The sequence below is a fragment of the Cryptomeria japonica genome, chromosome 3 (genome assembly GCF_030272615.1).
Source record: "Cryptomeria japonica chromosome 3, Sugi_1.0, whole genome shotgun sequence".
Classification (NCBI taxonomy): Eukaryota; Viridiplantae; Streptophyta; class Pinopsida; order Cupressales; family Cupressaceae; genus Cryptomeria; species Cryptomeria japonica.
Window position 1 is genome coordinate 439606865 of NC_081407.1, and position 25681 is coordinate 439632545.

Consider the following 25681-nt stretch of genomic DNA (forward strand, 5'->3'; position numbering starts at 1 on the left):
ATGTAATGAACAATTTTGAAGTAGAAAGTGAAGATGTTTTCATGAAAATGTTCATCCAGTCTCTGACTTATGATGCTAGAGAATGGTACAAGAGTTTGTCTGATTTGTCAATCAATTCATTTCAAGGCTTCAAAACAATGTTTAGAGATCAGTATGGTGATCATTCAAATCCCAAGTTTTCTTTGCATGAGATACCAAGCATAAAAAAGAATCAGAATGAGGATGTTGTATGTTTCAATAACAAGTTTATAAAAAATACAAAAAAATTCCTCTTAGTATTCTATTTTGATGCTTTTGATCCTAAAATAAGGTATGAGCTGAGGTCAAATAACCCCCCAAATTTGGGAGCTACTTTTAAAATTTCTCAAGCCATAAAAAATAATGAGAAAGCCTTAGGAAAAACATCAAGAAGAGATGAGGTTCTCATTTTTGTAGAATCCCAAAGGACATCACAACAAGATGCCCAAAGAGGAGGATAAGTTGGACAAGGTTATGAGTGCTTTAAAAGATTTGAGCTACAAAGTGGCTAGAAATGAGAAGGGTACATCTCATGAAAAACATAGTTTTCAAAGGCATGATAGACCTAAGCTACATGATATGCCCTACAATCCAAATTGGAAAGATGGACGACCTGTAGTTGGAAATTAGAGGCCTATAAACAAATAAACACTAGACCCATTGAAAATACCAAATGCTCATCTTGTATAAGATAACCCATGGTGTATTTCATGCAATTTGCCACATACACAAACCCAATGTGCAGTAGCAAAATCCATGGAAGAAGATGAAGATGTCTATGCTAGCTGCATGGAAGATAGATTCACTGATCACATGGTAAATATGATTTATTTTCAAGCTGATAATGAGTCTGAGTGCTCAACCTATAAAGAAAATGAAGCAAAAATAGATGTGGATGTTCAGTGACTATGGAGTAGTAGACATCATCAGAAAGTGTTTTCTGATGAAGAAAATAAGCAAGATTATAGGGTTAATGCTTCTAATTATCAATCTGAAAGCATCAATCTAAGGAGACCTTTTGAAGAAGAAATCAAAAGAATCACTATGGTTGTTGTCACCCAAATTAAGAGTGGGTACAATTTGAGGTTGACGAGTGCTTTGCCCAACCAAGGAAAACCCAGTGGAATGTTCATAAAAGACAAGTATCTAGAACCTAAGCAATAGACTCCTCCACCATGCATAGAAGAAAAGAACAAGGTGGAAAAGACCACTCTTGCCCAACAATATGTGCCAAAAGGGAGGACGAAATTCAAAAAGACTGAGAAGGAAGTTGCAGTTGAAATTTCCCCAAAAGAAGAGGTAGTTGACAAGTAGAAGCAATCAAAGACAATGAATCAAAAGGAGTTTAATCTAGGTTCTTTTGCTACTCCTTCTTTTGACATGATGCAGTCATTGTCTTAGATAAAAATTTATGTTCCTTTGTTAGAAACGATAAAAATTCCATAACATAGGAATAATGCTTTAACTTTGATAAATGGAGTCCCTAGTGTTCCTCAAGGTGCTCTGCACAACATTGTTGTCTTAGAAGGTGAAAGTGATTGTACACAAGAAGAACAACATGTAACAATGCAAATCCCTGAAGTGTACGTTGGAGATACTATCACCAAAATCCCTTCCCAAGTAGATCCCTTTTATATGACTTTGTTAATCAATGGTGGGCATGTAAAAAATTGTATAATTGATTCTGGGGCTGCTATTAATATCATGCATGTGGGGGTCATGAGGGAACTTGGGTTAAATGTTGATTGTAACTATGGGAGATGTTATGCCATGGAAAATAGTTCCATACCTATGATAGGTATCCTAAAGAGTTTAGAAGTCAAAATAGAGAGCTTCCCAGAAGCTTCTTACAGGGTGGATGTAATGGTTGTAGATGTCCCACCAAACTATGGTATGCTTTTATCACATCAATGGATAACTATGGTTGGGGGAAATGTTCAGCTAGATTTGTCATATGCTACAATCCATGTTAATGGACAAGATGTCAGGTTAGAAATAGAACCTAGATTTTATACTACTATTGAGAAAGCTGACCTAAATAATATGGTGATGTTTTGTGACTTGGATAGGGGAAGTTTCAAAGTGGAACCCAGTCAACTGTCCCCAAAACTTTTAGACCTAGTCATAGCTGAAATTAAAAATAGTAAAGAAGATTTGTGGCACGTGTATTTTTATGGAGCTTGTAGCAAGGAAGGATCAGGTGTTGAAGTAGTTTTTATTGCACCTAGTGGAAGGAAATTCAAATATTCTTTCCAGTTGCTTTTTGAGTGCACTAACAATGTGGCAAAATATGAAGCACTAGTATTAGGTTTAAATCTTGCCACTAAGAATGGGATAAAGAAGTTGTCAATATGGGGGGACTCAGAGTTGATTGTATCTCAGATTAGATTAGTTTATTCCTCCAAGAATGATAGATTGAAGCAGTACAGATCAGCTATGTGGGATTCATTAGAATTTTTTGATGCCTTCAACATCAGATGGATAGAGAGGTCAAAGAACATTATGGCAGACTTCTTGGCAAATGTTTCTTTGAAGAGTCATGATATCAACTTGGCTAAAATTTCAAAGGTAAAGACCAGGTCTACCATACCTAATAATATCTGCAACTTGCAAGTCTTTAATGATGATGATGACTTGTTGAGGTTTTTGCATTAAATAGATGAGTATGACAATAAAGAAATAGACTTTACTGATTTTGTGGAAACTATAAATGGAAAGGACACCATTTTTGGGAATGAAATAGTGCAGCTAAAGATGAATAAAATCCCAAAATGATTGGTGGCTCTAGAAAGAGTGTTTGACAGTCAAGATAGTCAAACAATAAAGAAGTCCCCTATGAACAAAGAGGACCTTAAGGAGATTAACTTAGGAACTAATTCATCTCCTAGAAAAGTCTACATTGGTAGAAACATCAAACCAAATATCAGATCCATGCTGATTACTTTACTTAGAAAATACAAGCAGGTTTTTGCATGGTCATATGGTGACCTAAAGGCTTACAGAGAAGACTTGTTCCATCATGAGATTCCTTTCAATCCAGCTGCTAAGCCTTTTATATAGAAGCAAAGATCAATCAATCCAGTGCTCAAACCCAAGATGCAAGAGGAGTTGATGAAGCTCAAAGATGGCGGTATTATCAAACCTATAAGTCATTCATCATGAGTTTCAAACCTTGTCCCAGTAAGAAAGAAAAATGGTGATGTAAGATTGTGTGTGGATTTTAGAAATCTCAATGTGTCATCATTGAAGGATAATTATCCCCTCCCAAACATGGAAGAAATGTTACAAAAGGTTACAGGCTATGAGCTATTGTCCATGATGGATGGATTTTTAGGATACAACCAAGTGAAGGTTAAGGAATCTGAACATTACAAGATTGCCTTCACCACTCCGTGGGGGACCTATGTTTATGTCAGAATGCCTTTTGGACTCACTAATGCTGGAGTAGCTTTTTAGAGAGCTATGGATGTAGATTTTTCAGATTTGATAGAAATCATTATGGTTTTTTATCAAGATTATCTAACAGCATTCTCCAAGAACGTAAAAGAGCTTTTCTTGCACTTAGAAAAGGTATTCATCAGGGCACTAGAATATGGAATTTCTCTTAATCCTAAAAAGTGTCACTTTTTTGTGACAAAGGGAAAGCTGTTAGGACATATTGTGTCCAAGGATGGAGTAAGAATATATCTTGAGAGAGTGGCTGCCATTTGACAGTATACCCATCCCTAAAACTGTGAAGGCCATCCAATCTTTCTTTGCTCAAATAAACTTTGTTCATAGGTTTATATCTAACTTTGCTGAAATAGTAAAACCTATTTCCAAGATGCTAAAGAAAGGAGTTGTAATAGACTGGACAAGTGAAGCTTTAGAGTATTTTGTGGCTATCAAGAGGGCCATCATACAAGCTCCTTGTTTAAAGATGCCAAATTTCAGCAAGCCTTTTCGTGTTTTTTTCTTTTTCTTCATTTCACACTGTAGTTGTTGTTATGTTACAAAAGAAACATGAGGGGTATGAACAACCTATCTATTTCTACAGTAAATCCCTCCAAGAAGTAGAACTCAAGTATGAAATCATGGAAAAGAAAGCCTATGCTTTATTCAAGGTTGTGCAAAATTTCAGACCATACCTTGTGGGCGCCCATGTCATAGCTTATGTTCCTAATGCAACAGTAAAAGATATATTTGTCTAGATAGAGACAATACGTAGAAGATGTAGATGGATCAACAAAATCCAAGAATTTAATATTGATATTCAGATTACTAAGTTGGTCTACAACAAGGGTTTAGAAAAGATGATGGCAAAAGAAAATTTGGATGCTACTCAGATTAATGTTTTGTCTACCACAGAAGACAACGTATGTAGCCTACAACATACCCCTTGGTATACCAACATTTTTTATTTTCTAAAGCATGCAAAGTGTCTTGATGAACTCACTTACACTCAAAAAAGGACTTTGAAACTACATTCCCAAAGGTATGTTTTTATTTCTAGAGATTTATACTACAGAAACATAGATGGTCTATTATTGTTATGCTTAGATAAGCATCAGTCTCAGGTAAAGCTTAAAGACATGCACACAGGAATATGTGGGGGGAATTATACAACAAGAACTACTTCTCATAAAGTGTTAAGGGTTGGGTATTTTTGGCCTGCATTATTCAAGGATGCTCATGAGTTTGTCAAAAAATGGGAACCTTGCCAAAAGTTCTCAGGTAATTTGAAGTATTCAGGAGCTCTGCCTCTCAGACCTATGCATGTTGAAGCTCCTTTAGATCAATGGGGTATAGTTTTTATTGGGGAGATGGATAAGAGATATAGTGGGGGACATAAATGGATTCTAGTAGCCACAAAATATTTTACAAAATGGGTGGAAGCTATTCCCACTAGGCAGGGAACTAGTAAAGTTGTAGTTGATTTTTTGATAAGTAACATAATCACCAGGTTCGGAGTTCCAGTTAAATTAATATTGGACAATGCAATGTGCTTCAAATATAAGGAGTTTATTGATTTATGTAGTACTTATGGTATCAGTATCTCCTATTCATTCTCATATACCCACAAGAAAATGGGCAAGCTAAATCTAGCAATAAGAGTCTATTAAAGATCATCAAGGGGACTCTGGAAAAGAATAAAAAGGCCTAGGATTCAAAGTTAAATACTACACTATGGGCTAATAGAATCACTATTAAGAGGGCTACAGGAAGATCTCCATTTGAGTTGGTATATGGTGCACAGGTCAGACTGCCCATGAACAACTTCTTGCCAGTATATAAGTTTATTTAGGAGCATGAATGGGATATTCCAGAGCCAATGGAGGAGAGGATGGAGCAATTTACAGAACTTGATGAGGTCAAAAATGATGCTCATAGGAGGAACCTAAAGCTGCAACAAAAAAGGAAGTACATGTTTGATAAGAAAGCATCAGAAAGAAAATTTGAAATCAATAATTTGGTGTTGCTTTGGAATGCTAGAGCTCAGGATAAAGGTTATCACATGCTAATTTTTTCACTTAAGTCTTCTTTATGTCCTAGGTCAGTGTGAGATAGAAGGATGTGTATGCAAGCCCTTGGATTCTATCCCACAAGTCATAAATTATCATCTTTTGAAGGTCATGGGATAGCGGGATGTGCTTCAAAGGCAAAAATGTGCACCCTGCGGGTCATCAAATGGGAAAAAGAATGTGTTGATAAACTTATAAGGCACTGAGAGGGGGGGTGAATCAGTGCAAGCAAAAACCTTAAGAATCTGATTACACCTCTTAACAACTTTAAAATCAATAGGCATGCAAGGAAAATAATCACATAAGAAAACACTAAATAAAACATGCCAACCATAACACAATGATTTATACATGGAAACCCAAAAGGGAAAAACCATGATGGGAGTTAGTACCCACAAGATTCACTATCTATAGAATAGAAATCTTTGACCAATTAAGGTCTTACAAATATGTCCAGTTAGGAGCAGACCCTGTGAAGGGATTTTCTATGATGAGCCATGTTAGGACCAACCTCGCAAGAGGATTTAAACTTAGATGTTGAGCTACCCTGTCAGGGGATTTACAGATTAAGGCCTGTCAAGACCTACATAGCTAAGAGATTTTGTTGTTGTAACTGTTAGGATAACAATAGTTTAATAATATTTATATAACACTTCTTTTTTTGATAAGATCCACTTTAGTTGTTCCAAAACTTCGACAATGCATCAATACAGAGCTTCACTAATCACCACACAATCAAAATCTTAATATTCGCCTTTGATTTCATATATGCATTCATACTTATCTCATAACTCATCACTCTTTTAATAGACATCAACTTACTCAGCTCATAACCTTGGAACAATTTCCTAGGTTCAATGAATCTAGACAAAATTACATTACAAGCCGAGCTTGTGTTAGCCACCGACATAACAAACCAAAATATAAAACAAAACTGTACCGGTTTACCAATCTTAGTGACTTTATCACTACCGGTTAAGTGTTCTTCCAGATAGCCTTCTTTGTACATCAAATCCAAATCATCATGTTGAATCTACTAATCCGGTTATGAATATAGCACCAAATATGTTTCTTCATCACTCCTGTAAAACCACATCATCCAACTCTTCATCAATCACTTGTATCAGTTGCTTGAATGAAACTATGTTCCTGTTAACCAATTGAGGACCTATTTGTCGGTTCACTGTTAAACTGTCTTCTCTACCAATTGGATTACAAGACATATGTGACTATAAAATCATAGTTGTCATCAATGACAATATAAAATAAGTCACCAGTCAACTCTTTACACCAAAACATCATCATCAAGCCAACAATCTCCCCATTTGGCATTAATGGCAACACTTACGAAAAAAATTGTCTATGTGTGCAATACAAAAATTGACTCTATTCATGACACATACTCCCCCATAGTAATTACATGCTATTACAAAACTTTAAACCATTACAAGACTCATACTACTACTCCCCATTACATCAAAATTTTGACTCTCTTTTCAACAACTACTCCCCCTTTGACAACAATGACAAAGGAAAGTAAATACATGAAAAGATAAATACAATTACATCAAAATTGCATCAAAATTACATAACATATATAGATATAGGAGTTCAAAATGTTTTGACAATGCAATTTTAGAAAAATAATCACTAAAATGAGATTTCATCTCCTATAGATCATTATGCCAGGTCTCCAAAATAATTTCAGTTATCTCCACATGTGTCCTAATCTACCTAGCAAAGTCCTCCATGGAATCTATAGTACTCATCTTCGGGGTAGCAAGAATAGCTTCTAACTCTTTATACCCTCTTTGCAAGATTTCAACTTTCGGTATCAACTGTGTTTGTAGTTCCTACAATGATGTTATTCTCTTTACCTGTTCAAATTCATAAGCTTTCAACTTATGTTGAAGTTCAACAACCAACCATCCATAGTATATTGCGGAATCATTCAGAGGCTTAAATGAATCACTTAGAACTTCAAGTTCTTTTTTTGACTCCTTCTTCTTCTTTACCAAATCATCACAAAATAAAGAAAAAATTTCTGCAGTAGAAAGGATCTTACCGCCAGTCTCCAATGCTTCCATCATGTGGTCCTTATTAACAGTCAAAGCAATTTTAGCTCGATCAATATCTTTCATTAACTACTATGTTCTTTGCTTCTTATACTCCTTTTCTACATAAACATATTCCGCATCCTCAAATGTTTTCATCTGTTTACAAAGTTCATTAACCAATTGACCTAGCTTATCAATCAATTTAGCAAAACTCTCTATATCAGTCTTTGGTAATAATCTTGACAAAATTTCAACTGCATGTTTGATTGTCTCGGCTTCTTTTTGTTGTTCCTTCATTCTCTTCTTCTTTTCTCTAGATTGCATTGTAGTGGCAATCTCCATTGATTCTGTAGAACACAGTATATCCATATTAATGATAACTTAATGATGAACAAATAGTACCAAACCGGTACTAAGAGGGGGGGGTGAATCAGTACAAACAAAAATACAGTCCAAAATCGGTTTAACAGTAGACACTTGAAATGACTGGTAGACAGTGACACTAGTTTGAAATAGAGTGCAACTGGTAAAGCTAAGAATGTCTGAGACAAGCATTAATTGGTTACTCACTTAGCTTTTCACTAACCTCGAGACTATACTACCATTTCACCCTTATGCATAAATAGGTAATCTATCATCAGATCATAATAACAACTAGTTCAACATGTTTTATTGACAGGCATAAAACACAGAACCATCATATGCTTGATAGACAATAGCAAAGCATCACAAGATAAAAGCATCACACATGACACGCATATTTTTCATGTGGAAACCCAACTGGGAAAAACCACAGTGGGGATGAATACCCACAAGCTATTTTTGAAATCTTTAGAAATCCACTCTATTAGGAGCCTTGTCCAATTAGAGACATTACAAAAGGTTCTGCTAGGAACCAATCCTATTAGAGATCACCCAGTTAAGGGATGGCTACAATACCCGATTAAGGGTTAAACCCTGTTAAAGGTTGCCTTGTTAGAGGATTTCAAGAACTTAATAGCTAAAGGATTCCAAACTTAGTAGCTCTGAGTTACCTTGTTAAAGGATTTTCAGCAAGCCAGTTAAGGCTACCCTATTAAGGGATTTTCCATTTGTTGAGGTGGTTAGAGATCAACAGGTATTACAATGATCTGGTAATAGCACTCAATGCCAATGCAGATCCGCTTAGGCTCCTCTTCACCTTCTGCACTTACACTTTGTAGGTATAACTTCTCTCCTTTTGTTCTGGCAAGAATAACGTATCCCTTCTCTTGGATACAAACACACAAGTTTTGCCAACAACCTCAGAAAGAGACACAACATCAACTTTATAGGAAAATAGATAGGTTGGTCGTATAAACCCTAAACCCTAAACCTATTAGGTTAAGGAATTCAAATGGTTCAATCCTGACCATTGAGAACACTGCATTAAATGTAGCAGATCTTGATCCACACTCAAGATATTCTACATCGTCCATTTCCACCGATTTTATGGCGGCTGATAACCCATCACATATTATTACCATTTTACAGACTTCGCACATTCCTAAGGTAGATAGGAATAATCTCCCTCATGCAAGATCCTTCACGCACATAGGATTGCGTGGCAACATGATCTGTTCTTCTTTACAATGCTAACTCATCACACAATATCATCAATTGAGCCACATAGGCTTGAAGCACATTAACTGAAAACCCTAAAGTTGAGACTACCAACCAATAGTCATACAATACTTCCATATGTCGGTTCCCATAACTATATGCTGGTTCATCATGAACAAGCACACCGCTTCACTTTGGCACAAATGCCGGTTCACAGTGTGCAGTGTCCTAAAATTGGGACACTTGCAATTTCGACTGCATTTCGGTCTTCACGATGGTGACGCAACACGCAACCTAAATGGAGATCCTGAAACCTAATTATGACACTGAAAACTGCATTTTCTTGCACCCTGGCCTGAACCTCCTTGCACCCTGCTGTCCCGAGAGGTGGGACCAGAGTGCCCAGCGCCCTGGTCCTTCAGGACTAGGGTGTCTAGCGCCCTGGTCCCCCAGGACCATGGCGCCCAGTGCCCTGGTCCCTGGGTCCTATTTTGGGCCCGGTCTCCTTTGGACTTCGGGTCTTTATGTTTGCAAATTGGAAAATTATCTTTCCTGGTCGGCCTAAGGTCGGGAAAATCAGTCTATCAGCCCTAAATGACAAGTATATAAACTACATTGTCCTCTCCCATTTGGGTAAGAAGGTCATATGTGCAAAAGCGTGGAAACTATACTCAAGCATTCAAGCATTCCTTCAAGCAATTGATCATTTCAAGTCTCCATTCAAGGCTAAGTGTTGCATTCAAGACAAGGATTCAACCATTGAAGAGGAGATCACATACTACATGCTACATACGACATACTACTACAACATACAACATACAACATCTATACCTTCGCACATAAGGATACAAACATCCTTACAACAAGGTATTAGTACTTGTTTTACATTACAGACATTTACATTTACAGCATTGCTCATTTCTTGGTTAATTCCAAAACTAGGGTTTGACCTAAAGGCAAACCCCTAATCCCTAACCCCCCAATCATCTTCAATTTTCTGTGCGTAGGTTGCAGGTACGCGGCTGAAATTGAAGATCTGGAATCCTTGTGCAGAGACGAACAGATCCCCCTTCGTTTCGCAGATTTTTCGGAGGACCATGGCACTCGGGCGCCATCGTCCCAACAACTTTTGCTCAAATTTGCAGGACAGCGCCGTATCGACATTTTACTGCTAATTCCAGGTCCGCAGCTTCATACTGTATCCCTATCTCAGTTTATAAGCGAATCTTTGTCACTTTCTATGCATTCCTAGCTTAATTCTTCTATGCACATTCTTTACAAAAGAGGGTAGCCTTGCTGTCATAACCCTTGAAACACATTTAGCATCCAATCTTGCATTGTGTGGGATTGGATCTTGTGGGTTTCAACCCCTCTTTTGAATGTAAAGTCTCTCCCCTAAGTGAAAACCATCAACCCTAGTGAACCTCCCTTCTCTCTCCTTGGAGTTGGAAGAGGGGAGAGCAACTAGGGTTCGATCATGATTTTCCGCTTTACATTTTGGTGAACCCGACGTGAACATCCTTTCTGATTATTCATGATTAGATCTGAAATTTGATTCTTTGATTACATTTCCATGTTTGATCTTTTGCAAAATTTTAGAGGTGATTGCATAAAATCCCTAAATTTTCTTTTTAGTAATTAAGCTTGTGAAATGTCTAAATGTTAATGCTTGTTTCAGATCTACCCTTCTATTACAAATTATCAATTCATATCTATGCTTTAATTTTGAAAATTAAGTGGTTAAGTGTCAAAACCCTAATTTTTAAAACCCTCTTGATTCAACCTTTGTCCGACAATTTGACCGATCAAAACATCTCCAAATCAACTGTAACTTTGGATTCCACAATAAAATCACAATATCTTTCATCCCTGAAAATTTGGAAAAAAGTTGCGAGGACCGTGTGCACTCCGAGCGCCATCGTCCCCGACATTTTTTCCGAAATTTCGGGAGCTAGATCTTACTGTATTTTTCCGCTAAAATCTAGAATTTTGGCTGATTTTATCAATTTTAACACCTTCAAAATTAAAGTCAAAGTTGGTCTAGGGATTGCTTGGATTAACGCTTCTAATCATTCAAAAATCATTAAAACTAAAATTTTGTGTCAAAATTGTGTTCTTACTGTCCTAAATCTGAAAAGTGTGTTTGCATTCATTCGAAATTTTAGTGCTTTATTCAAATTCTTGCAATTTGTGACTTTTGAAATTAAGTGCTTAATTACAACAACTTTAATTTCCGCTTTCAAAATTGAATTTTGCGTGAAATTGAGTCAATTTTTAAATTTCAAAATTTGCATTGCTCTTGACATTCCCTCTAAAATCATAAAATTCAAAATTTCAGTTTCCCTCTCTTTTTCAAAATTCAAATTTTTGCATTTTTCGACAATCTGGGTAGGGTTCAATTTTGAGATTACAACTTTAATTTGGCCTATCTACAGATCGTAAAATCACTCAATTTTTTTAAATTAGCTCTAAAATCATCATACCTTTCATCCCTGCAAATTTCAAAAAAAGTTGCAAGGACCGTGTTGCACTCCGAGCGCCATGGTCCCGGACATTTTTTCCGAAATTTCGGGAGATTGTTGTGATTGCATTTAACAGCTTAAATCTCGAAGATTGGCTGATTTTACTGAAAATTGCTACCTCTGAATTCAAAATTTTCTCTCTCTTTCTAGTGCATGAGTTTTACAACAATAAGCCCTACTTACACTATTCCCGTTAGACGAAGCCGTAGAATTAAGTCTTTCCGAGGTTTAACTACTGAGGAGATGGAACCTAATTTGAATAGCCTTTTTAACGAGGACATGGGTAATTCCTCTAATCCTCCTAATGATGAAGAAGCTCTCCATGAGGTTTCTGAAGAACAACTTTCAAAATTGGATAACCAATTTGACGATTTTCGACAATGGATGTCTCAAGAATACCCCGATAGTCAAGCTCTTCCTTTAATTGAGGGTCTAAAACGTATGCTTCAAAGTGATAAGAATGGAATTGATATTTTGCATGGTATTGCACACATTGTGGATTCGAATGTGATGCCTATGAAGAGTTGTGCTGAAAGTTTGGGTTATACACAACCTCCTACTCAAGTCAATCATTCTATTCCTTTGATGACTTCTATTGCTAGCATACCTACCTTTACATCAAACATAATGGCTACTTCTACACAAGACATTCCTCCTGTGATCACCAGTCATGGGGGCAATCCTTCCTCTTCAATTAACCCTCTTCCTTCATTCAATCCGACTTCTTCATTCATTCCTTCAATGAGTGTTCCTATTATATCACCACAAATGAACATGACACAAGGGGGTAATTCGTTTTCCATTCCTCCTTGTAGTGTTCCTCCTATCCAATCATCTCCTATGACTAATTATCATAGAGTCCCACCACCTTACTCTTTACCTTCTTTCAATAACATAACACCTCCATCACAATCTAACACATCTAATATGAACTCTTCGACTGAAGCGACCATTAACAATCTTGCACAAACTGTCTCTTCTTTACAGCAACAAATTGCCTCTATGAATCAATCTAAGTTTAGTGTGCCCACATTTGATGTTGCGAGCCCACTTTCTCTTGACATTGTTCGAGCTATTCCTCCTAAACATGTTGAAATTCTGCATTTGGAGCTTTATAATGGTAAAGGTGATCCTCTAACACATGTTAAGACTTTTCAAACAATTTGTACCGATTTTGCTTATGACCAAAGGTTGCTTGCAAAATTGTTTACTAGAACATTAAGAGACAAAGCCCTACAATGGTATTGCTCGTTGCCTTCTTATTCTATTAATTCTTTCGAACAACTTGCAAATGCTTTCATTCAACAATTTCAAAACAATATAAGTCCTAAAGTTACTTTGATTGATTTAATGCATTATAAACAAGGTGTTAAAGAAAAAGTGACTGATTTCATTGGTAGATATAAGCATTTGTATGCTCAAATTTCTTTTCCAGTGCCTGACAATGATATTCAAAGAATCTTTATTTCTAATTTACAAAAAGATATTCGAGACAAACTTCTATTTTCTGAGTTTACTTCTTTCCAACAGTTGTGTGCAACTCTTCACAATTATCAACTGACTGTGAGTCAAATGGAACAATCACATCCTATGGCTCCGAGTGATAAGGGTGATAGCAGCCAACAACCATTTGGGAAGTTTAAACCAAACAGAGATTCCATCAAATTCAATGAAAACATCATCAACAACAATGTGAATGCAGCATCAGGTGTGCCTCCTATTTCTAAATTTTTCAAGAAAGAAAGAAAGTATACTCCTTTCAATGAATCATTGCATAGTATTATGAATAAGTTATTGGAACAAAATGTGCTTACTCTTCCTCCTATAAGACAAATTGATCCTGCAAAGATTACTTCACCTTATTTTGATAACAAAGCTTTTTGTCAATTTCATCGACAGCCTGGGCATGATATTGAAAAAATGTTTTGCTCCAAAGGGGAAAATTCAAGATTTGATTGATAATAATACTATCTCTGTTTCTGGAGTGAATGATAAAGGCAACACATCTGTAGCTCCTCCTAACCAAAATCTTCAAATTTTCACTGATCCATTACCTTCTCATACCTCTAATGCAATTGAGGCTAATGATTCCTCTCTCTCATCTGATGGTCTTGTGTCTATGACTTCGAATGTGATTAACTTTGTAGAGCAGCAAGAAAACCTTAAAGAACCTTCCATCACATTTGATTCCAGTGAAACCATTAGGGCACCTGATGGTCCTTTATACATAGTTGCAAAAGTCAAGAATACACCTTGCCGTGGAGTGCTTATTGATCCTTCGTGCATGGTTAATGTTATTACTGAAGAATTTCTTTTTACTTTGCAATTGAATCAAGTGATATATGACAAAACAGATGTGATTGTGAAACTATTTGATGCATTTTCTTCTCCTGCAATTGGTTCTATTACATTTCCTATTGAGGTCCATAACAAATCCCTTGATGTGAACTTTGCTATTATTCCATCTTCCGAACAATTTCGTGTGAAGCTTGGCTATCCTTGGCTATCTTCCATGAAAGCTATTGCTTCTCCTATTCATAAGTGTTTGAAATTTCCCCATAATGGTGAAGTTGTTACTGTCAATCATAGTCTCTTTAAACCAGCAGAAAGAACTTCTAGCGTTCCTATTGATTACTTTTGGCCTAAACAATTCCAATCTCTTCCTCCGCGAAGTGATCATCTTTTTAAATCTTATCAAAAGTGGAAAACAGATATGATCCTATCTCTAAGTGAACCTAGAACACCCAAACTTGACATTCCTATCATTCTTGAGAAGGAAGTTCTTCCTTTGAAAGATAAAACTAATGTCTTTCCTCAAGAAGATTCCCAACCCATCCCTATGGATGTGACTATGTCTATATCTAATAAACTTCCTAAAAGTAGACCTATACCTCCTCGTCATGATGGACTTGGTCTCCTTCCTAAACCGAATATTCCTCCCTTATATGGAGCAGTCCCTCCTCCTTCTTTTTATAGAGAGAAGAGACCTTCTTCTTCTCCTATTATCCAGCCTAAGAGACCACAACCTAAACACCCAAGTGATAAGGATGAGAACATTCCTCCTCCTCAATCTTCTCAACTTCCTACTAAGACTAGATGAAATCATTCTGCATGCGAACACCGACGAAAGCGTCATCTTAGAGCTCAGGCAGCTGCTTCTCAAACTTTGCAATCTCCAAAAACACCTTCAACAAGCATTATTCCATTTTCTCCAAAATCTCCAAAACATAAGATGCATGATGGTCTTGATCCTGTGCGAATTAAAGATCCTATTTTTATAAATCTTGATGATGCTATAGATGAAAATGTTATTCATGATGAAAATGTTACTTCTCTTGCTTCTGATAGTGAATATGAACTTGTTGATATTGATAACCATTTATCTAATGAATTTTCTAAAGCACTTATCCTAGCTCCTAGACAAGAACACCACGGCTTGGGATATGAACATAGCCCTTGTTTGGATCTTGTGATAGCTCCATCTGCTGTGTTGGATGTTCCTCCTCTAGTGTGTTCCCTGCCTTCCCAAAACATTGATCAGCAAGATCGGGGGGTAGATGACATGCTAGACTAGTTACATTAGCATAGCAGATTCTCTCCTCCTCTCTTTTGTTACTTCTTCTATATGTTATTCTCATTCTTCTATTTGTTGTCCTTAGTGTTGTCTACTTGAGGACGATGCAAAGCATTGAGATCTCTCGATCTCTCTCATGTTGACTCAAAAGACACATGTGTTCCCTTCTTCTAGGTGACCTTCCTTGATTGGGGAATGAAGAACAATTATGCATACATACATATGATATATATACATGAATTATCATACAGCATACTGACCCCGAGGAAAGTGAAGTCACCTTGTGCTTTGTGTTTTATGTCTATTATCCTTGGGCTCATCTCACACTTGGGGGCTAAATCCTTGTGATAACGTGCTCCTTTCCCTTCTCATTTTCTTATATGTATCACTACCTTAAAGAAATCACCCCCGGTGAGGCGTGTGCGATCGCTTTAATGTAGGGGGGCATACATCCCGTTCATATCTTTTCAAGATACTTGAAAATTTCTTGACAAATTTAGCTTTGCCTTGAAAATTTTTGATATCTTTCTTGCATGACTCATAGTGAGGGAACCTTACTACTGATAGTCATGGTTCTCCCTCGTGATCTTCCCTTTTACTTTGTCAATCGAAGTCGTAAGATCCTTAGTCCACTGGGGGCTTGGTGTATCTTGCCTCCTTGACATGGTGAAAGTCTTTCAATGTTGTTTCCTTGTACTTTACCGGAAGTATGAGCATACGCCTATACTCCCGCTAAAGTGGGGGCTAAATGTAGCGTCCTAAAATTGCGACACTTGCAATTTCGACTGCATTTCGGTCTTCACGATGGCGACGCAACATGCAACCTGAATGGAGATCCGAAACCTGATTATGACACTGAAAACTGCATTTTCTTGCACCCTGGCTTGAACCTCCTTGCACCCTGCTGTCCCGGGAGGTGGGACCAGAAGGACCAGGGCACCCAGCGCCCTGGTCCCTGGGTCCTATTTTGGGCCCGGTCTCCTTTGGATTTTGGGTCTTTATGTTTGCAAATTGGAAAATTATCTTTCCTGGTCGGCCTAAGGTCGGGAAAATCAGTCTATCAGCCCTAAATGACAAGTATATAAACTACATTTTCCTCTCCCATTTGGGTAAGAAGGTCATATGTGCAAAAGCATGGAAACTATACTCAAGCATTCAAGCATTCAAGCATTCCTTCAAGCAATTGATCATTTCAAGTCTCCATTCAAGGCTAAGTGTTGCATTCAAGACAAGGATTCAACCATTGAAGAGGAGATCACATACTACATGCTACATATGACATACTACTACAACATACAACATACAACATCTATACCTTCGCACATAAGGATACAAACATCCTTACAACAAGGTATTAGTACTTGTTTTACATTACAGACATTTACATTTACAGCATTGCTCATTTCTTGGTTAATTCCAAAACTGGGGTTTGACCTAAAGGCAAACCTCTAATCCCTAACCCCCCAATCGTCTTCAATTTTTTGTGTGTAGGTTGCAGGTACGCGGCTGAAATTGAAGATCTGGAATCCTTGTGCAGAGATGAACAGATCCCCCTTCGTTTCGCGGATTTTTCGGAGGACCGTGGCGCTCGGGCGCCATCGTCCTGACAACTTTTGCTCAAATTTGCAGGACAGTGCCGTATCGACATTTTACTGCTAATTCCAGGTCCGCAGCTTCATACTGTATCCCTATCTCAGTTTATAAGCGAATCTTTGTCACTTTCTATGCATTCCTAGCTTAATTCTTCTATGCACATTCTTTACAAAAGAGGGTAGCCTTGCTGTCATAACCCTTGAAACACATTTAGCATCCAATCTTGCATTGTGTGGGATTGGATCTTGTGGGTTTCAACCCCTCTTTTGAATGTATAGGCTCTCCCCTAAGTGAAAACCATCAACCCTAGTGAACCTCCCTTCTCTCTCCTTGGAGTTGGAAGAGGGGAGAGCAACTAGGGTTTGATCGCAATTTTCCGCTTTACACAGTGTTATTCCGGTTCTTCATCATATTGACATCAATGACAACATACAATGTCATTATGTCCTCATACCGGTTCACATAATGCCAACAATCTCCCCCTTTGGCATTGATGGCAATATACAAAGATATCTCTCCGCTTCACATCATCTCCCTCTTTGACAACAATGCCAAAGTGGAGGCACAAGCTACCCTGTTCCATTATGCTGCTCCCCCTAAGGAGTAGCATCCTTCAACACATCATTTCAAAATAAATTTGACTGTGCAATACCTGACTGATGTGGAGCATATGCTTTTAGTTCACCTCCTGAAGGGGCAGTACCCCTATTTCACCTCTTAAGTATATGAATGTATTCTTTGGGAGAGGCTTGGTAAATATGTCTGCTAACTGCTCCTTACTGGAAACATGCTCCAGTGCAATCTCTTTGTTCTGAACCTTTTCCCTCAAGAAATGATACTTAAGCTCAAAGTACTTGGTTCTAGAATGTAAAACCGGATTCTTGGAGATATTAATTGCACTAGTGTTGTCACAAAATATACTTACCAGTTCAGATACAGGAACTTTGAAGCCATTCGATACATGCTTCATCCAAATTGTCTGTTTGTAGTTCATGAAAGCTGCAACATACTCTTCTTCCATTGTAGACTGAGAGATACAACTCTGCTTTTTACTCATCCATGAGACTAGTCTACCACCAAGGAAGAATGCACCATCGATTGTGCTCTTCCGATCATCTACATTACCAACCCAATCAGCATCTATGAACACTTTCAGGTTAAAATCATTATTGTATGGATACCATAACCCATAGTCAATAGTTACTTTCAGATACCTAAGAATCCGCTTTACTGCAACCAAGTGGGATTCTCTTGGACTTTTCTGGAATCTTGCAATAATGCCAACTGCATGTGCAATATCCTTTCTACTATGTACTACATAATGCAACTTACCAATCATTGATCTGCATTCCTTCTCATCAACCAATGTAGAGTCATCCTCTTTGGATAGTTTACAACCAAACACCATCGATGTACCAATTGGTTTGCTATCTTCCATGCCAAAGGTCTTCAACACCTCTTTGACATACTTGGACTGAGTGATAAATATTCCATCCTTCATCTGCTGGATCTGCAGTCCAATGAAGAACTTAATCTCCCCTATGAGTGACATCTCAAACTCTTTCTTCATGTCATCTGCAAATTCATGACTCATCTTGTCATCTCCACCAAAGATAATGTCATCAACAAATACCTCACAGATCAGGATCTAATCTCCTTCAAACTTCAAGTAGATATTTCTATCTTCACTTGTTCTCTCAAATCCAATCTTCACAAGATGGGAATGTAGGCATTCATACCATGCTCTAGGTGCTTGCTTTAGCCCATATAAGGCTTTATGTAGCCTACATACCATGTCACTATCTTCAGATAGGGAAAACCCATCTGGTTGCTCTATATACACCTCCTCTTCAAGTACACCATTTAGGAACATGGATTTTACATCCATTTTATATACTTTGAAGCTTTTAAAAGCTGCATATGCAAGAAGCATACGAACTCCTTCCAATCTAGCTATAGAAGCAAAGGTTTCTCCATAGTCTTCTCCTTCTTCTTGAGCATATCCTTTGCATACCAATCTGGCTTTGTTTCTAAATATTGTGCCATTCTCATTTAGCTTATTTCTGAAGACCCATTTGGTACCAATGACATTTTTATGCTCTGGTCTGGGTACCAAAGACCATGTACCATTTTTCTCTATCTGGTCAAGTTCTTCTTCCATTGCCTTGATCCAGTCTTCATCTTTATGTGCCTCTTTAAATTATTTAGGCTCAAATTCAAAGATCATACATGATTTTTCTCTGACCTTTCTTCTTGTAAGGATTCCTGCATCCTTATCTCCTATGATCTGATTAGGATCATTATTCAGCTTGACATACCAAGGAATGGTCTTGATGGATTCCTCTTGCTTTTCTTCTTCATCCTCATCTCCATCAGTATCAGCATCTACATTTTCCAGTGTAGGAACACTGTTACTGGTACTTGGTTGACTGACAACTGGTTCCCAGAAGGTTGCAAACAGTTCATTTACCACTTGCTCACTACCAGTTTCCTCAGTTTTCTCAGAGGTTTCATTAACTCTTACATTGATGCTTTCCGTAATTCTCTAAGTCTTATTGTTGAAACACTTGAGAGCTTTGCTCTTGGTGGAATATCCAAGGAAATTTCCCTCATCACATTTCGCATCAAATTTTCTCTGGTGTTCACTCCTCTTGATGTAACATTTGCTACCAAACACTCTAAAGTAGCTAACCATGGGTGTCTTACCAGTCCAATACTCATAAGGAGTTTTCTCCTTACCTTTATTGATGAGTACCCAGTTCATTGTGTAGACTGCAGTGCTCACTGCTTCTCTCCAAAAGGTGTGAGCTACCTTTCCTTGAATCAACATGGTTCTAGCTACTTCAACCATAGTCCGGTTATTCCTTTCTGCTAGGCCATTCTATTGTGGAGTCTGGGAGCAGACAATTGCCTCTTGATGCCATGTTCTTCATAGTACTTGTTGAATTCACCGGAAGTGAATTCCCCTCCTTGATCAGTTCTCAAGCACTTGATCCTTTTACTGCTTTCCTTCTCCACTAAAGTTCTGAAAGCTTTGAACTTTACAAAGGCTTCAGACTTGTCTTTCAAGAATGTGACCCACATCATTCTTGAGCAGTCATCAGTGAGAATCATGAAGTACCTATTACCCTGCACACTTCTAGTTTTCATGGGACCACACAAATTAGTATGCACAAGATCAAGCAAGTTGTCAGCAATGAAAGATTTACCTATAAAGGTTGAGGAAGAAATTTTCCCCAATTGACACTCTCTACATAAGGTATTATCTTGTTTTCTTAGCACCGACAATCTTCTAACTGCCTTGATCTTACTAGCTTTCACAATGTTATCAAAGTTTACATGGCAGAGTCTCCTATGCCATATCTAGCTATCATCAAATTTTGCCATAAGACATGTACTTATATTTGCATTCAAAGGAAATAGGTTACCTTTGGTCTACATACCGGTGGCCACCAATTCACCATTCTTTCCTTTGATTCTGCAAATTTTACTCTTGAATTTCAGAGTGAGGCCATTGTCATTCAGCTAGGCAACACTCAGAAGGTTGTGTCTGAGACCATCAACCCAATACACATTGTCAGCACTACTCTTTCCATTTAGAGAGATGGACCCTCTGCCTTTGACCATGCATGGTGCATCATTGCCAAAGAAAACCACACCACCATCATACTCCTCCAAGGATAGAAACTTGCACTGGTCACCAATCATATGGTGAGAAAAGCCACTGTCAATGATCCACTCATTAGAATTATCAAACCGGGAGACAAGAGCCTTCTTGTCTGACACATCTTCCTTGACAGCAACAAACACAATATCTTCATTTTCTTCATCCTCTGATTCTTCATCTATGACACCTTCATCAACTGCCACAAAATAGTTTCTTTGGTTTCCTCCTTTGAATTTCTTGAACCTTTCCGGTTTGTCGTTGTTGTCGCCATTAGGATAATTTACAGCAATATGTCCTCTCTAGTTGCAAGAAAAGCATTTCAAAGCTAGTTTACCTTTGTATTTGCCAGTTCCTTTAGGAAGTTTCCTAGCAAGGAGAGCTTCAAATGCCATCAAAATCTCCTCATCATCCATTTCTCTACTCTGTCTTGGTTCACCACTAGTGCTAGCTTCTTTTCCTTTTCTAGATGATATAGCAGAAGCTTTAAAAGTTGATTCAGTCTTTTGAACACTGCCATCAAAACTATTTAGCTCATAGGCTGTCAACTTTGCTATGATGGAGTCTAAGGATACCTTAGTCTTGTCTATTGATCTCAGCTCCTGAATAGGAGCAACCCTTATTGCATAGACCGGCAATAGGGATCTCAAGACTTTTTTTACAACAGTGGCATCTTCTATTTTACCACCTACACTCTTGATATCTCCAACAATGGTTTTGATCCTTATTCCATACTGTTGAATGGTCTCACCTTCAACCATCCACATATCTTCAAACTTCCCTCTAAGGCTTTCTTCCTTGGCCTGTTTTACATGCTCATCATTGCCATAGATATTTTCAAGAGTGTCCCATAGCTCTTTAGGATTTACCTTATCCTGAACATCAATAAACTCAATGTCAGATAAACTACTGATTAGGGCTTCCATGACTTGCCCATTCTCCTGCATCTCTCTCTTTTGGTCATCGATAAGGGTATTGATAGGAGCAACATAGAAAGTCTCAACATAGCTCCAGTGTTGAGCACCCATGCTTTTGATGAATATCTTCATTCTGTCTTTCTATATACTAAAATTTTCTCTGTTAAACTTTGGACCTTCCCTCTTAATCATTAGACTGTGATCTTTACCTCAAGTGGTTAAGCTTATAGCATAGAGGACCTGGAGAATGCTCTGATACCAATTGATAACTTAATGATGAATGAATAGTACCAAACTGGTACTGAGAGGGGCGGGGGTGAATCAGTACAGACAAAAATATAGTCCAAAACTGGTTTGACAACAGACACTTCAAATACTGGCAGATAGTGACACCGGTTTGAAACAGAGTGCAACCGGTAAAGCTAAGAATGTCTAAGACAAGCATTAACCGGTTACTCACTTAGCTTTTCACTCAACTCGAGACTACACTACCTTTTCACCCTTATGCATAAACAGGTAATCTATCATCAGATCATAATAACAGCTAGTTCAACATGTTTTATTGGCAGGCATAAAACACAGAACAATCATATGCTTGACAGACAATAGCAAAGCAACACAAGATAAAAGCATCACACATGACACACATATTTTTCATGTGGAAACCCAACTGGGAAAAACCACGGTGGGGATGAATACCCACAAGCTATTTTTGAATTCTTTAGAAGTCCACTCTGTTAGGAGCTTTGTCCGGTTAGAGACATTACAAAAGGTTTTGCTAGGAACCAATCCTGTTAGAGATCACCTGGTTAAGGGATGGCTACAATACCTAGTTAAGGGTTAAACCTTGTTAGAGGATTTCAAGAACTCAATAGCTAAAGGATTCCAAACTCAGTAGCTCTGAGTTACCTTGTTAAAGGATTTTCAGCAAGCCAGTTAAGGCTACCCTGTTAAGGGATTTTCCAGCTGTTGAGGTGGTTAGAGATCAATAGGTATTACAATGATCTGGTAGTAGCACTCAATGCCAATGTAGATCTGCTTAGGCTCCTCTTCACCTTATGCACTTACACTCTATAGGTATCACTTCTCTACTTTTGGTCTAGCAAGAATACAGTATCCCTTCTCTTGGACACACACACACAACTTGTGCCAACAACCTCAGAAAGAGACACAACATCAAACTTATAGGAAAATAGATAGGTCAGTAGCATAAACCCTAAACCCTAAACCTATTAGTTTAAGGAATTCAAACGGTTCAATCCTGACCATTGAGCACACTGTATTAAATGCAGCAGATCTTGATCCACACTCAAGACATTCTCCATCATCCATTTCCACCGATTTTATGGCAGCTGATAACCCATCACATATTATCATCATTTTATAGACTTCGCACATTCCCAAGGTAGATAGGAACAATCTCCCTCATGCAAGATCCTTCACACACACAGGCTTGCATGGCAACATGATTTGTTCTTCTTTACAATGCTAACTCATCAAACAATATCATCGATTGAGCCACACAGGCTTGAAGCACATCAACCAGAAACCCTAAAGTTGAGACTACCAACTGGTAGTCATACAATACTTCCATATGTCGGTTCCCATAACTATATGTCGGTTAATCATGAACAAGCACACCGCTTCATTTTGGCACAAATGTTGGTTCACAGTGTTATATTGGTTCTTCATCATATTGACATCAATGACAACATACAATGTCATTATGTCCTCATACTAGTTCACATAATGCCAAAAATTAATGGGTCCCTGTATGCTTAATTCATTATCGTCCTCATCATCATCTATTTTCTTTTTAGAAGTAAAGGATAGAGGTGTCACTTTAGGTTTAGATTTCTTTGTTTCCTTCTCTTCTTCCTCTTTCTTATCTTTAGATCTATCCTCTTTCATTTCTTATGTATTTTCTTCTTCCTTATTCTTTTCACTGTCATTTACCAGTGGTGGAACAGTCTGTGTATATACCAGTGGCTCTTCAGAGGTCTTGTCTTCTCCATATTTCTTCTCTTCCTATCCTTGTTTTTGTTTAGACATTTGCACATCATCAACCTACACATTTACACTATCAGATGCATCAACATTGTTAGTATTGATGTCATCATTAGTAATGACAACTGTCTATGTCTGTGTATTGACCGGTTGATCATCTACCGACTAGTCTCCCATAAAAATCTCATCAGGTGTAAAATCACCGATATCAACATTGTCCATAATATCTCATATCTCAAACTTCTCTAGTTGCTCTTCCTTATTAGGAATCAAACCCAGTCATTTCTTCAATATCAGCTCAGTTTCCATATGAACTTATTGGGTCTCACCACTTAATATTCTTGTCAACCATTTCTTAGATTTGAAAGATGATTTTACCTTTGTAAGAATTTCATCTATCTCCTCTCTTATAGCTTCAGGTTGTATATTTTTAAGAATGAATTCAATACATTATCTGTCTTATTTCATAGCAGCCTACCATCTTGCATCAATCTTATTATATGCATAATTTGAAATTAGCCCTTACAATTCAATTAGGGCTCTGCAATATCTATTATCATGAAAAATATTGCATCCTCTATCAGTCTTTGTTCATCCTCACCAAAACTATCATAAAGTTTCTTCACAGAAGTTAATAAACCATGCTCCTTAACATCCATAATTAGCTTTTCAAAATATGTAAGTTTCGTTATCGGTTTCTTTACAGTCTTGACAGTGGAAGTTCCAACATCCTTTTATCTCTTACCACTAGATCTTAAGGCTTTCTTCTCACCTTTTGATTCTATTTCTTCTTCATCAGTAGCTACTGATTTCTTTTCTTGTTCCTTTTTCCTTTTCCTTGTATTTACCAGTGCTTTAGGTGTAGGGGGCTCAATGATTTTTCCTTTTCTCTTGAATTGTATCTTGGAAGGCTTCTCCTTCTTTGCTTCAACAGGTTTCTCTTTCTTAATCTTTGCCTCTTCACTTCTTGTTTTCATATCGGTGGAGGTACCAATTGGGGCACTTGATGCACCTTCCTATTGTGTTGCATGTCTTGCTCTTGTTTATTTAATTCAAAGTGAACCTGTAGAGATTTCTCCTTGTAGCTACCAAATCTTTCTGCAGTTGTATCTACCGGTTGACTTAACAAGTGGTCTACATATGCCACCAAAAGATCTGCCTTGACTTCTTAGCCCATAGGCATCACCCAAGTTGTCTTGGGATCAACTTCCTCCATCATACAATTATCTATATCAACCATGAAACAAATTGTGTCCTTATATCTCTGAACAATACTCTCCAGTAATCTTTGTCTATCATACATATTCTTCTTAAAATATTTAAAATATCACCATGCAATCTTATCAAAATCATTACCCAACATTCTAATGTTGTTCTTCATCTATAATAGTGTCATTGTGTCCTTAGACCACTGAACATCACCAATACCAGGAAAATAGTTCTGAAAGTAGAAAAATAAACCAATGATCAACTGTCCAAATTTAAACTTCAATCTCTTATCCTTCTTGATGGACTCAATATTCAGCATCAGTTGACTTTGCAATGCCTCAAAAAAATCATAATGAACATCTTCCTTTATCATCCAATATGCGGTATGAATGGCTGCAACAGGGATGTTGTTCATCTTGATAGAATGATATATCTAGTAACCAATAACCATTGAAGCATATTTAACTACTAGATCATTAATATTATTCACTGTCATTGCTCTTCCATCCCATCTTGAATTATTCATCCTTTCAACATCATTCTTAGGAACTGACCTCAATACTGGAACCTCATTGGTGGCACAAAGTCTGATGACTGCATGAATAGCTTCTTTTGTAATATTATATGGTCTGTTGAGCCACATAAATTGGTTGTGAATCCTTCTAAGAAAATATCTGACATGTTCACCATCAAAATCATCAATGGAGTTTAGTGCATGGTGAAAACCTTTCTCGGTAACCTTCTTAAATTGTTCCTTCACCACTATGTCCTTATCACACACAATTTATATTAGTCAAAGATCAAAAACATACCAAGATCCTCCAATTTGCAATGATAAAAGGATATAACATCTTAGACATGTAACACTCCATAGGGAACTCCGAATAGGGCTACAGCAGGATCAGTTTCAACAGACTTAAACAGGTGCCTTTTAAATTTAGGACGAGGTATGTCTGTAACATCTACTAGATGTGGGGTATCCATTCTCAAACATTCAAACTTTAGATACAAAAAATAGGATTTTCCTGATAAATACCT

The 25681-nt window shown here is 37.5% G+C and overlaps 1 protein-coding gene across 1 annotated transcript; it reads right to left on the reverse strand.

Annotated features, from left to right (window-relative positions):
* Window positions 1-7666: 7666 nt before the first annotated feature.
* On the reverse strand, window positions 7667-24411 carry LOC131874233 (uncharacterized). The gene is made up of 2 exons (XM_059217513.1): window positions 24207-24411; window positions 7667-7923 (listed from the first exon to the last, which is right to left on the reverse strand). Exons 1-2 carry the CDS (start codon window positions 24409-24411, stop codon window positions 7667-7669), a joined length of 462 nt encoding a protein of 153 aa, XP_059073496.1.
* Between the last annotated feature and the right edge of the window lie 1270 nt (window positions 24412-25681).

Bases quoted from the DNA above. Each gene is read 5' to 3' on its own strand.
- LOC131874233 (XM_059217513.1), bottom strand. From the start codon at position 24,411: ATGAAAACAAGAAGTGAAGAGGCAAAGATTAAGAAAGAGAAACCTGTT. The intron at 7,924-24,206 runs GTGAGAAGAAAG...TGTGTTCTACAG, and splicing joins AGAAGAAATAGAATCAAAAG to AATCAATGGAGATTGCCACT.